Source organism: Podarcis pityusensis (assembly GCF_964106645.2).
Source record: "Podarcis pityusensis genome assembly, chromosome: 10".
Classification (NCBI taxonomy): domain Eukaryota; kingdom Metazoa; phylum Chordata; class Lepidosauria; order Squamata; family Lacertidae; genus Podarcis; species Podarcis pityusensis.
Window position 1 is genome coordinate 12903340 of NC_138035.1, and position 12282 is coordinate 12915621.

Sequence of the window (12282 nt, forward strand, 5' to 3'; positions counted from 1 at the left end):
ACCCACAAGCCACATCCAGCTCTGTGATTTAATGGGAGACACCCAGACTAAAGGCTTTTCATTTATGGCAAGTTTAAAAGGAAAACCCCAAATTCCACCATCAAGGAAGCTTGATCCCAAGCATTCGTGGCAAACATGTCTATGCCAATAGCGCAGTTCATAGTGATGGCACACCCACTAATTCCTGAACACCTTTGGCAGGCCCCAAGTAAACAAATTCTGTTCCTCTTCTCCTACGTATAACATGGGTAAGTCAAACCTCTCATTTTTTCCCTTATATACATGGCTAATTCTTGTTGCTTTTGCTCAACATACAGTATGCACAGTAAGCCCGCAACTTGCTCAGCGGTCACGTTGCGGGGATCACGCCTGAAGCGAAAATTGCCTATACTCAAAACACATTGGGTGCAATGGCAGGTGAGATTGCTAATGTCTTCCCCCCACAGATGCCTGCCCCTTTCCACCCCCTTTGACTTTTTAAAACTTATGTTTCACTAAGTACAGTGGTACCTCAGGTTACAGACGCTTCAGGTTACAGACTCCACTAACCCAGAAATATTACCTCAGGTTAAGAACTTTGCTTCAGGATGAGAACAGAAATCGTGCTCTGGCGGTGCGGCGGCAGCAGGAGGCCCCATTAGCTAAAGTGGTGCTTCAGGTTAAGAACAGTTTCAGGTTAAGAACAGACCTCCAGAATGAATTAAGTACTTAACCCGAGGTACCACTGTACGTAAAGCTGAATGAGCACAATTTAAATGAGTGTAAATTTCAGCCTTACTGCACTACTATCAAGTGTGCTTGATCGTTTCCTGCTCAACCTATATATATTGCCTCTTATTATCTATATATTAACACTTATATTCCTGCATTTCAGGGGGTTGGATGAGATGAATTCTACAGTTCAATGATTCTATGATCACAAAGAGCATCGTAAGTCCCCAATACGTTTTCATGTTGTTTTTCGGTCTCCAGCACTACTGAGAAGAATTTCAACCCTCGACAATGTGTTTTCAGAGACCAGCCTAATATTTGTCCTCCTGCGGGTTAAGATTTCAGTTTTTACAAACGACTCTCTCAGCTGAAATCTTTACCTTTAGCCACACACAGAGAATGAGAGGGGAGGTCAATCATTTACTCATTGTAACTCATTTACACTATGGCATTGGGGGGGGGGGTCGTTCCCCAGCTGGGCTCTGCATGTTTTGTGGAATACAAACAATGCCCTGGCCTTTGAAACATGCAGCTACATCATAAAGAGCACATTTCTTTATAACTTTTCTAAGGAGCTGGAGGAAATGCCCACGGAGCCCATCATTTATTCTCACAGCCCAGGGTTTACCTATTACGCTTTTGTGTCGCAGCACGGATTTGAACTAGGGTCTCTGCCCAGAGCACTGTACCAGAATGGCTCCTAGTAGCATCCGTTACATTTTTAAAAAGAACACAGGTCTCCACCAGGGAAAAAGACAGAGGCAACACAATTGTACTGAGTCAATGCAAAATTTAGCTTGCGTGTCTCGAGTGTGATATAATTTGGGTGTCTCTCTAGGATGCAAAACCAGGTTTGATTCACTCAAAGGCTGAAACAAAAACAAGCCCTTCAAACTTACCCTTCATCACCCATTAGCAACCCGGAGGCTAAACCCATTCAAACTAGTGCTGAAATTATCATTTGCGAATATTCTAAGCTCGCCAACACTTCTGAGTTCGGAGTTTATAAATTCAAATCCTTGTGGTTGTATTGCATACAGCTCCCTTGCCATCTGTGGTGAAATATTAAATACAGTTGCATGTCATCTGTCAGATGCTATATGACTGTTCTCCAATGTTCTCAATTTTTGAAGTAAAATACAATGCCAAATACTATAGATATCAAATGATATGCCCCAAAATGTGAAATATTCAGGGGAAATTTGGAGGATTAGCGCCACAAAACATTTTGGGAAACAGGAGAAATCGGGGGGGGGGGGGAATTGGGGGAATAAATTTGTTTCACTTCTAATTCTAAGCATCCAAGAAAAATGAGATTAAGTGGCAAAGCAGAATTGTAGATGATGGCAAGATTGGGAGAAGCCACTTTTATCCTTCAGAAAGAAGGGAAATGCTTCAAGAGAACATCATTTTTAAGCCTAGCATCCGCCATGCAACTATTCGAAGGGCACAAATTGCACATCTTTTTCTTATCATAGTAAAGGCTTACGCTGAATTTTTGGTTAGGTTGCTATGCAAATTCTCTAGCACATGTCAGAATTGTGGATCATTGCTTCTCTGAAAACCTTTGAAATATGGTGAGTCACAGAGAGTTCCTATATATGGCAATTCCAAAGACCCTCTTGCCACGATTGATGGGCATACCTGTCAATTTCGGTTCCTCTTAGTTTCTCATTTCCCCACTCTTCTGTTCTCCACATTCCCACATCCCATTTCACCCCCCAAAAAATCCTCACGAAAATTCATTGTCATTTTAGTGTGATTTCGCTCCTAAGAGACACATTTTTGTATGCAATTTACACATTTCTGCAAAGCAATTCCCCCTAATATAATGCATTTTTATATACTGTGTTCACGAATATATACATTATTATTTTTTTGCACAAGCTCCTTTTGTTCACATTACATATTACAAATAAGAAGTGCAAATGTCCAAGGATCATCAGGCTTCAGTTTTTTTGTAGTGTTTTGGAACGTGCAAATCGGGGAGGTTCACCTTTAAACGCAACCCAAATTGGATTTCTTCCCCCATCCCTACTTGCCGTGCCAAAGTTTTAACTGAAAAGTCACCCTGAAGCGGACCTTGCTGCATAACAAATGGTTGTCTGAACTGGTTCTCCCCACCATTTCAAATTCAACAATCACTCCAACTCTGAAATGCAGACATGGATTAATGGATGCAAATAGGTAAGTGTCTTAATGTGGCGACACAGTGAAAGCAATCGTGTTAACAGCGGAAATCTAGCCAAATAAATTTAGGAGGACAAAATAAGTGCAGTCAGACTCCTAACAGACATATACTGTATTTTTTGCTCTATAAGACTCACTTTTTCCCTCCTAAAAAGTAAGGGGAAATGTGTGTGCGTCTTATGGAGCAAATGCAGGCTGCACAGCTATCACAGAAGCCAGAGCAGCAAGAGGGATTGCTGCTTTCACTGTGCAGCGATCCCTCTTGCTGTTCTGGCTTCTGAGATTCAGATTTTTTTTTTCTTGTTTTGCTCCTCCAAAAACTAGGTGCATCTTATGGTCTGGTGCGTCTTATAGGGCGAAAAATACGGTACTTCTATGTTAATAGCAGATCTTAACAGAATCAAAAGCCACCAGCATCTGAACCTGTTTCCAAATTCTAGCAACCCACACAAGTAGAGCAGAAAGTTACCTTTGTGCTAGAATTGACACAAAATTGGGGAATGTAGGAAGGCAGGGGCCTCAGTAAAATATTCACCAGATTTGAATGTTTTTTAGTCTTCCCAATCATGGGCAATGTGGTTCCTTTTCATATAAGTGAAGGAAGGGAATAAACACTAAAGTAATGCATTCAATACTTACTACTTGAAAACAGATCACCAAAATGGGAAATTGTTTCAAGGTATGTCCCCCAAACATCTAGAAGGTAAAATTTCAGGGAAGGGGCTTGCAATGTTCTCAGTTTCTTTCTTTTCTTTTCTTTTTAAATGGTGGTGATTTCAAATTTGCACTCCAATTTGTTCAAAATTCACCAGCTCAGCTACACTCTGGGAATGAACGAAATATATTTCTGCTGAGAATCCCATGGATTGAGCGAGAATGTTCAAGCGGGTTAAAGCTCTAACCTGTTTGCAAAAACTGCAACACATAGCGATTCACAGTGGGCACCATGTACCATTAGTTACATGTGCCCATCTCATGCCACGCTTCCTGCAAAAAAATGCACACCTGTTCCTTGACTCCTTATCTTTACGAAAGGATGGACTACTCTTAAAATAACCTTTGGTTTCTCCAGTTCTTAATGAATAAAAATGTTAATTAATATTTTAACTGTGTTTCTCCAACATGTAGGGTTGCAGCTTCAGCCCGGAATATATAAACTTTGTTTTTCCAATACCTTAATTAAAAGCATATGAGGATAAGGCTTCAAGCTGGAATCTGAAAGGTTTCTGCTCTGCTGCGCTGTGTTTTTAACCACGGTGTTTGAAACGCTCTTGTTGATTTATGCATTATATTTGGCAGTTTGGGTTTAATTTTCATGGTTTCGTGATACTATATTGTCCATCATTGGATAGGTAACAATGAGGTCTGGAACACTTTTTAAAGACAAGCAAATAAAGATTGGAACCCCAATTCTACCTCCCCGGATTCCAGCACTAAGGCAACCAGAAGTAAAATACTACCTGTAGCTCACAGGCAGATGAAGAAGAAGAGGAGGAGTACAAACCTTTATTAGTCACTTCCCAAGCCACTTCGAAGAGTAATAAATCCTCCACTGGGAGATCTTCGTCTTCCCACTGAGGAAGCCCATTGAGAGAGGTGACGGAGAGCGATCGTACCAGAGGCATTGGTGATGCTGGGGCTATTGCTTGGCTTACACGGCACAACTCAGTCCTTACAGCCTTTGTGCCTTTTAAAAAAAAAGATGATATTTTTCCTCCTGCTGCTGGGAGGATCTCCTTGTTTAGCACCGCCTGAAAACAAAGCCCAAAGAGGTTTCAAGAAGAAGCGAAACTTGCCCAGAGAGCTTGACGGCTAATGAGTTTTAGAAAACGGCCTGAGCCACCAGCCTTTAAATTGGCTCAGCAAAATCCCCCAGGTTTGTCCGAAGAGGCTTCTGCTGCTGCTGTTATTGCTGGCTGGAAGGGGGAGGGGGAATCCAAGCTGTCCGGTGAGGGCAAGAACGGGCCCCAGATCAGTAGTAAAGAATTGCCACCGGACTCATCGCTCAGCATTCCTGAAAGCCCCCAGACTCAGGAATAAGCCAAAGGGCTGTGAATTGCCTTAAGCCAATCCCGCAGGAGGGAGGTGCCTGCTTTAATGCCACCCAGTTGGAGCCCTGCCCAATTTTCCAGAGAGGCACGTGGAGAAATCCCAGATCAAAACTCTTCCCAGAGGTGTGGGATGTTCTGCACTTCAGCGATCATTTTTTTTATTTTTTATTTTTTTAAGAGAAGAATAATACTTTATTTAGAATTCAACAATAGCAAAGGGAAAAACCACAGCAATTGTTACATCAATTCATTACAATTCACCGATTTTAACAATATATAAATAGTAATAGAAAAATTACACAACATCACTTTTGACTTACTGAAGTTTTCATATTACACTTTTATCTCTTTATCTCCTTCTTAACAAATCAAAAAGAGGAAGACCAAGAAAGGAGGCACACACAAAAAAAGAGAAAAGGAAGAAGAAAAAGGGGAGGGAAAGGAAAAAAGAAAGAAAGGGGGGGAAACAAAACAAAATAAACACATTTGACTTCCGATTAGACTCGTTGTATTATCATTTCTACTATTTCTACTATTTTTTCACACACAGTTCCAAATTATTGTATTACTTTCTTTGTTTTCGTTTGCACTTCAGCGATCAAAGGTAAACCTACATCCCAAGCTGAGGGAAGCAGGATTTGCATGCGTTTTGCAAATCAAGCTGATACAAATATATTTGCCATCTTGGCATGATTTATCCTGCTTATGGTAGACATAGGTAAAGGTAAAGGGACCCCTGACCCTTAGGTCCAGTCGCGGATGACTCTGGGGTTGTGGCGCTCATCTCGCTTTATTGGCTGAGGGAGCCGGAGTACAGCTTCTGGGTCATGTGGCCAGCTTGACTAAGCAACTTCTGGCGAACCAGAGCAGTGCATGGAAACGCCGTTTACCTTCCCGCCAGAGTGGTACCTATTTATCTACTTGCACTTTGGTGTGATTTCGAACTGCTAGGTTGCCAAGAGCTGGGACCGAGCAACAGGAGCTCACCCCGTCGCAGGGATTCAAACCGCCGACCTTCTGATTGGCAAGCCCTAGGCTCTGTGGTTTAGACCACAGCGCCACCCGCGTCCCATGGTAGACATAGCATGGAGCAAAAGACAAGGCTACTGGAGAACAGGTGAGGAGGAGAGGCTGCGGACCTCGAGGAACAGCCCCGCGCGACACACCAGCCCTGGGGCACAGGGCCTCCCTGCGTGAGAAGAAAGGTAGAGGAACGTGGAACACAAGGAGTCTCAATTTTTTTTAATGCTTTGTACATCCCCATCTAAGCTTACCCCTTTCTAAAATGTATTTATTGGTGTGTGCTTAGGGGGCGCCAATTTTGTGTGCTTTTCTTTTTGTAAATCTACTGAAGAATAAAATAAAATAAAATCAGGATTTAGGGATTTTTCTCAGGACGGTGGAGGGCGTGTTTGCTGTATCTCATTGATGTCGTGATGGTGGTACTCGCCCTTTTTCTGATAGGAAATGTTCTCTGCAGGGTGGAAGGATGGGGAAAAAATAGGGGACTGAGGAGGATCAGTAGGGAATGAGTGAGAAATGTCCCTATTTTCATCTGAGGAATGTTGGAGGGTGTGCATTGAATTACAGCATGTTTATCAGGGTGCAAAAGAGCTAACATCATAGATACAGTGTTTTCTTAGAAACCACTGCAACAGGAAATAGTCCCGTTGTTCTCTGGAGATCAGGACACACAGAAAGGTTTGACGCAGACAGTGAGAGCTGGAATAAAACTGAAATGGAAGAGTAGAGGTAAAGCTAAAGGGACCCCTGAACATTAGGTCCAGTTGTGGCCGACTCTGGGGTTGCGGCGCTCATCTTGCTTTATTGGCCGAGGGAGCCGGCGTACAGCTTCCAGGTCATGTGGCCAGCATGACTAAGTCGCTTCTGGCGAACCAGAGCAGAGCACGGAAACGCCGTATACCTTCCCGCTGGAGCGGTACCTATTTATCTACTTGCACTTTGATGTGCTTTCGAACTGCTAGGTGGGCAGGAGCAGGGACCGAGCAACGGGAGCTCACCCTGGCATGGGGATTCGAACTGCCAACCTTCTGATTGGCAAGTCCTAGGCTCTGTGGTTTAACCCACAGCGCCACCCGGGTAGAAGAGTACCATCTCTGAAATCAAGTCTTCACCAGCCTGGTTCCGTCCATATGTTTTGAACTACTACTCGGACTGATAGGAGTTGTCATCCACAACAACTGGAGGAAACCAGAGTGGCGAAAACCATCTTAGATTAGGGTTGCCATACATTGCCAGGATCCGGCCGTCGGAAGCAGTGTCCGGGTGGGAATCACTAGAATGTCCAGGAAAATCCAGATGTCGAGTTTGGTGAATTTCCTTTAAAATAGTTCAAAAACTTCTCTCTTTTTTGAGATTATGCACGAAAAGCTCAAAAACCTTTGTGTCCAGATTTTCACTTTTTGAAATTTGGCAACCCTATCTTAGATCATCCACGGCTAGCAAGCTAAATGAAGAGGGGTCCCTCTAGCGGACTATGGATGTAAAATAATATTTTCTTTGACTCTCAACATAGTATAGTTTTTTGTTTTGTTTTTAAGTGTGCATATATTTAGGACACAAACTGGAAATCAATGACTGTATCTCCTGATCCTAAATAATAAATAAATAAAAACATATGAAGAGGTGAGGGGGAGAGGATTGGATTGGATTTGGTAAATGACGTTGGGTCTGTGGGGCTAAACCTTTCTTTCTATTTTCTTTTATGTATTTATTACCCAAGGAGCTCAAGATAGCAAATATGGATCTCCTCCTTCCCATTTCCTCTGAAGACAGTTTGGAAACTTCAGATAGTGCAGAATTTAGCAGTCAGGTTGCTCACCGGAGCAAGACAGTTTGAGCATATTACACTGATCCTGGTCTGGCTGCACTGGCTAGCAGTTAGTTTCCAGGCCCAATTCAAAGTGTTGGTTTTGATCTATAAAGCCTTAAATGACTCAGGACCACAATACCTCAAGGACCACTCTTTCCATATGAACCTACCCAGACCCTGAGATAATCTTCTGAGGCCCTTCTTCATGTGCCTCCTCCTCGAGAGGTCCAGAGGGTGGCAAAACGAGAACAGGGCCTTCTCTGCAGTGGCTCCCTGTCTGTGGAATGCTCTCCCCAGGGAAGTTCACCTGGTGCCTTCATTATACAGCTTTAGGCACCAGGCAAAATCGTTCCTTTTTAACCAGGCCTTTGGTTGACCTGATTGACATCCTACACCCTTTTAAAATGTGGCTCTTGGGGAGGGGTGTTATTGGGTTGTTGTTTTTATTTTGATTATATATTTTGTGGTTTTTATGTTGATCTTTTCTGTGAACCACCCTGAGACCTCCGCGTATAGGGCGGTATAATAATAATAATAATAATAATAATAATAATAATAATAATATTCCCTCACAACAACCCTGTTGGTAGGTTAGGCTGAGAGACTGTGAAGGGTCCAAGGCCACCCCATGAGCTTTATGGCCGAGTGGGGATTCAAACCCTGGTCTCCCAACTCCGAGCCCAACACTCTAACCACTAGGCTACACAGGGTCTCATAGCATTTCCATCAAGAAAATTCCCTACATGAAGATGCTATCATCCATGTTGGTTGGGGCAGGGGGAAGATGTATAGTATAGCTACCTTGCTCTCTCCCCCTCCCAAGGATGGTTATACTGGTGGGAAAAGCCCAAGAAGACATCAATAATCATCATCATAATAATCTTATTTATTATTTATGCCCTCAGCCTCCCTTTTTGGGGTTATTCTTCCTCTTAGACAAGACAGCCCACTCCAGTTTTAGGGTGGTGCAAGCAGCCGCCCCGCACAGGGCTGAGGGGGCACAAAATAATAATAATAATAATAATAATAATAATAATAATAATGCAACATTTATTTATTTATTTATTTATTTATTTATTTATTTATTTAGGTACCTACTCTAGGGGGGGCAATTTTGTCCTTGCTCAATGCGCCATATTACTATCCTCGCTATAAAGGAGGTCGTACAGGTACCCTTGGTGCAAAATGCATAAGAAAACACATCAAATCAACAGAGGATTTGCAGAAGAGCTGAGGGAACTCCAAAAAATGTATTTGTGAAAAATTGTGTTATATGTTTTTATATTTTTGTATTGTAAAATGAATAAAAAATAATTCAAAAAAAAGAAAAAGAAAAGAAAACACAACAAATCAACTCAAGAAACAAGATTAAGGGTACATATTGATATAGGAATGTATTAGATAAAATGTAAAGAAATCTACAATAATAAGAGTACATTCATTTGTAAAAAAAGAATATACAGCGAGATTGATAGGAAGACTGTAGTGTTGGTACAAATATTATTTTGAAATGCCTTTATGTCTTTGTTTTCTTTTTTCTTTCTTTAGCTACATAAATTTGGCATATAAACTTTGTATGCATGCTGGAAATTATATTATAATATGCCCTGTAATGTAATATGATAATGTATACATATGTGACATAAGAACGTTAATAAATTTAAAAATGGGGGGGAGGGAGAGAGATAAAAACAAGAAAACACGTCAAGGGTTTTCATTGCTTTGGCATACCAGCAGAGGTCACTACACACCCATTTAAACCTATTGCCTTACCACTGGAGTCTTGCAACCTTTCTAGTCCTGAATTATAGGGGAAGGATCAGATGTAGCTCAGTGAAAGGGCCGCGACTTTGCATGCAGAAACTTCCAGAGTCAATCCCTGACCTCTCCAGGTAGGGCCAAAATCATGGAGAATTTCTTCTGCCAGTCAGTGTAGATGGACCTATGAGCCTTGTGATACGTGCTGCAGAAGGATGGCTGGCGGAAAAACGACTTCTACAGATTTATGCCAAGCCGCTTTCGATGTCAGCCTAATTCTCTCCCTTCCACCACTCCCAAGCTGCATTCCTTTTATGTCATCTAAGTGCATCTAGCGCCATCGGTGATGACTTTCCTATTGAATTCTCTGATAGGAACAGGCCTTTTAGAAGATCTGTGGAAGCAATTTCATCGCAAAGCACAAAAAAACCATAAGTAGCCATCCCAGTAGCCAAGGTCCCAGGCCACAGAGAGGTTAGGCTGGCCTCAATTAGAACCAGGGCTTTTTCAGCTGTGGCTCCAATCTGGTTGAACGCTCTGTCACAAGAGACTAGGGCCCTGTGGGACTTGACATCTTTCCACAGGGCCTGCAAGGCAGAGCTGTTCCACCAGGCCTTTGGCCAGGGCACAGCCTGACCCCCTCCTTTGGCAATCTTCACAGAACTTTAGCCTAATGGTTGCCATCAATTTGAGTTGAATTAATTTTATAATGAAATGATTTTAGAATGTTGTACTATTTTATTGTTGTTAGCCGCCCTGAGCCCAGCTTCGGCTGGGGAGGGCGGGATATAAATAATAATAATAATAATAATAATAATAATAATAATAATTATCATCCATGTTGGTTCGAGAGAGAGAGAGAGAGAGAGAGAGAGAGAGAGAGAGAGAGAAGTCCAAAAGCCACAATAGGGCAAAATGTTGCCACCAATGAATACGTCACAAAAAGGTGAGCAAGGTTTTGAGATATCTGGGGCAATTCTTCTGGCAGGACATCAAACAAAGAAACCAGGGAAGGGAGCAGGAGCGGGGAAAGCTAGAGATGGATACAAAGGATTTTTTAAATTAAATGCTAATGGTGCATTCTGGACCAAAACTTCCTCAACAGTGTCCTGGCAGGTGTCGTCTGCAAGAAGATGAACCGAGAAACAGGTGAGAAAGGCTCTTTTGCAGAAACACTCTGAACTGCGATCAAACCTTAGGAACAAAGGACACAGCCTTGGACCGAGCCAGACCATTAGTCCACTCAGTTCAGGACCACCTGTCGGCATGCAGAGGGTCGCAAGGCCAGCTGGCTAGCCCCAGCTGGGTTGTCTCCTTCCAGCCGTCCTGCTGCAAAGACCCATCGGCCTCTGCTCCGACGTAAAAGCCAGGGCACACTATCAGCAGATCGAACTGCGCACACAGAATAGGTGTGAGGCTTGCGAAAGCATACTACAACTACAGATTTATTAATCATAAATCAGGACAAAGAAACGTATCGTCTCTCTCTACATCTTCTCAGAGAGACAGAAAAAACAAAAGCTATACACACAATGTTAAAGCTATGGTTTTCCCAGTAGTGATGTATGGAAGTGAGAGCTGGACCATAAAGAAGGCTGATCGCCGAAGAATTGATGCTTTTGAATTCTGGTGCTGGAGGAGACTCTTGAGAGTCCCATGGACTGCAAGAAGATCGAACCTATCCATTCTGAAGGAAATCAGCCCTGAGTGCTCACTGGAAGGACAGATCGTGAAGCTGAGGCTCCAAGACTTTGGCCACCTGATGAGAAGAGAAGACTCCCTGGAAAAGACCCTGATGTTGGGAAAGATGGAGGGCACAAGGAGAAGGGGACGACAGAGGATGAGATGGTTGGATAGTGTTCTCAAAGCTACCAGCATGAGTTTGACCAAACTGTGGGAGGCAGTGGAAGACAGAAGTACCTGGCGTGCTCTGGTCCAGGGGGTCATGAAGAGTCAGACACGACTAAACGACTAAACAACAACAACATACACACAATGGAAGTTCCCAGCATACTGTGCTGGAATGTAAACAGACATGTGACACACAACAGTTCCACACGTCTGCTCCTTAAGATGGAATGGAAATCTCAACACCACCTACATTGACTGGCAGTGGCTCTCGGGATTCCAGGCTGGGTCCATTCCAAGCCCTACCTGGAGACACTGGGAAATGATCCTGGGACCTTCTGCCTGCAGGTGCATTCAGGTCCTATTTAATGATGCTGAAGGGAAAGACTATATGTGTCCATGTGGGCAAGGGATATTGGATATACTATACAATTGGCATCATCGGAAAAGTTATGGAGGGAAGATTTAAAATTCACAGCATGTTGTACGCTGAAAGAGAAGTATATGAAAACGATGTATCGCTGGTACCCAACTCCTACTAAACTAGCTAAAATGTACAGAACTGCTACAGATACATGTTGGAAGTGTAAAGAGAAAGAAGGCACATTTTGCCACATGTGGTGGACATGTAAAAAAGCAAAGGTATATTGGGAAATGATTTATAATGAATTGGAAAAAATGTTTAAAATTACTTTTGTAAAAAACAACAACACCTGAAGCTTTCTTACTAGGAATATTAGGTCCAGAAATACCTAACGATCAGAAGAGACTATTTATGTATGCTACAACAGCTGCGTGGATGCTACTTGCCCAAAGATGGAATGAGGACAATCTACCTACAAAAGAAGGCTGGCAGGTAAAGATGATGGACTACGCCAAATTGGCAAAAAT

The 12282-nt window shown here is 42.7% G+C and overlaps 1 protein-coding gene across 1 annotated transcript in view; it reads right to left on the reverse strand.

Annotated features, from left to right (window-relative positions):
- The window catches only part of GYS2 (glycogen synthase 2), a 54796-nt gene extending 49797 nt beyond the window's left edge, over positions 1–4999 (reverse strand). Inside the window, exons 1-2 of the mRNA XM_081022837.1 lie at positions 4745–4999; positions 4406–4652 (exon numbers count right to left, since the gene is read on the reverse strand). Of these exons, the coding sequence (XP_080878963.1) occupies positions 4406–4526 (121 nt within the window). The 5' untranslated portion in view covers positions 4527–4652; positions 4745–4999. The remainder of the gene's footprint in view (positions 1–4405; positions 4653–4744) is intronic.
- Positions 5000–12282: the final 7283 nt, after the last annotated feature.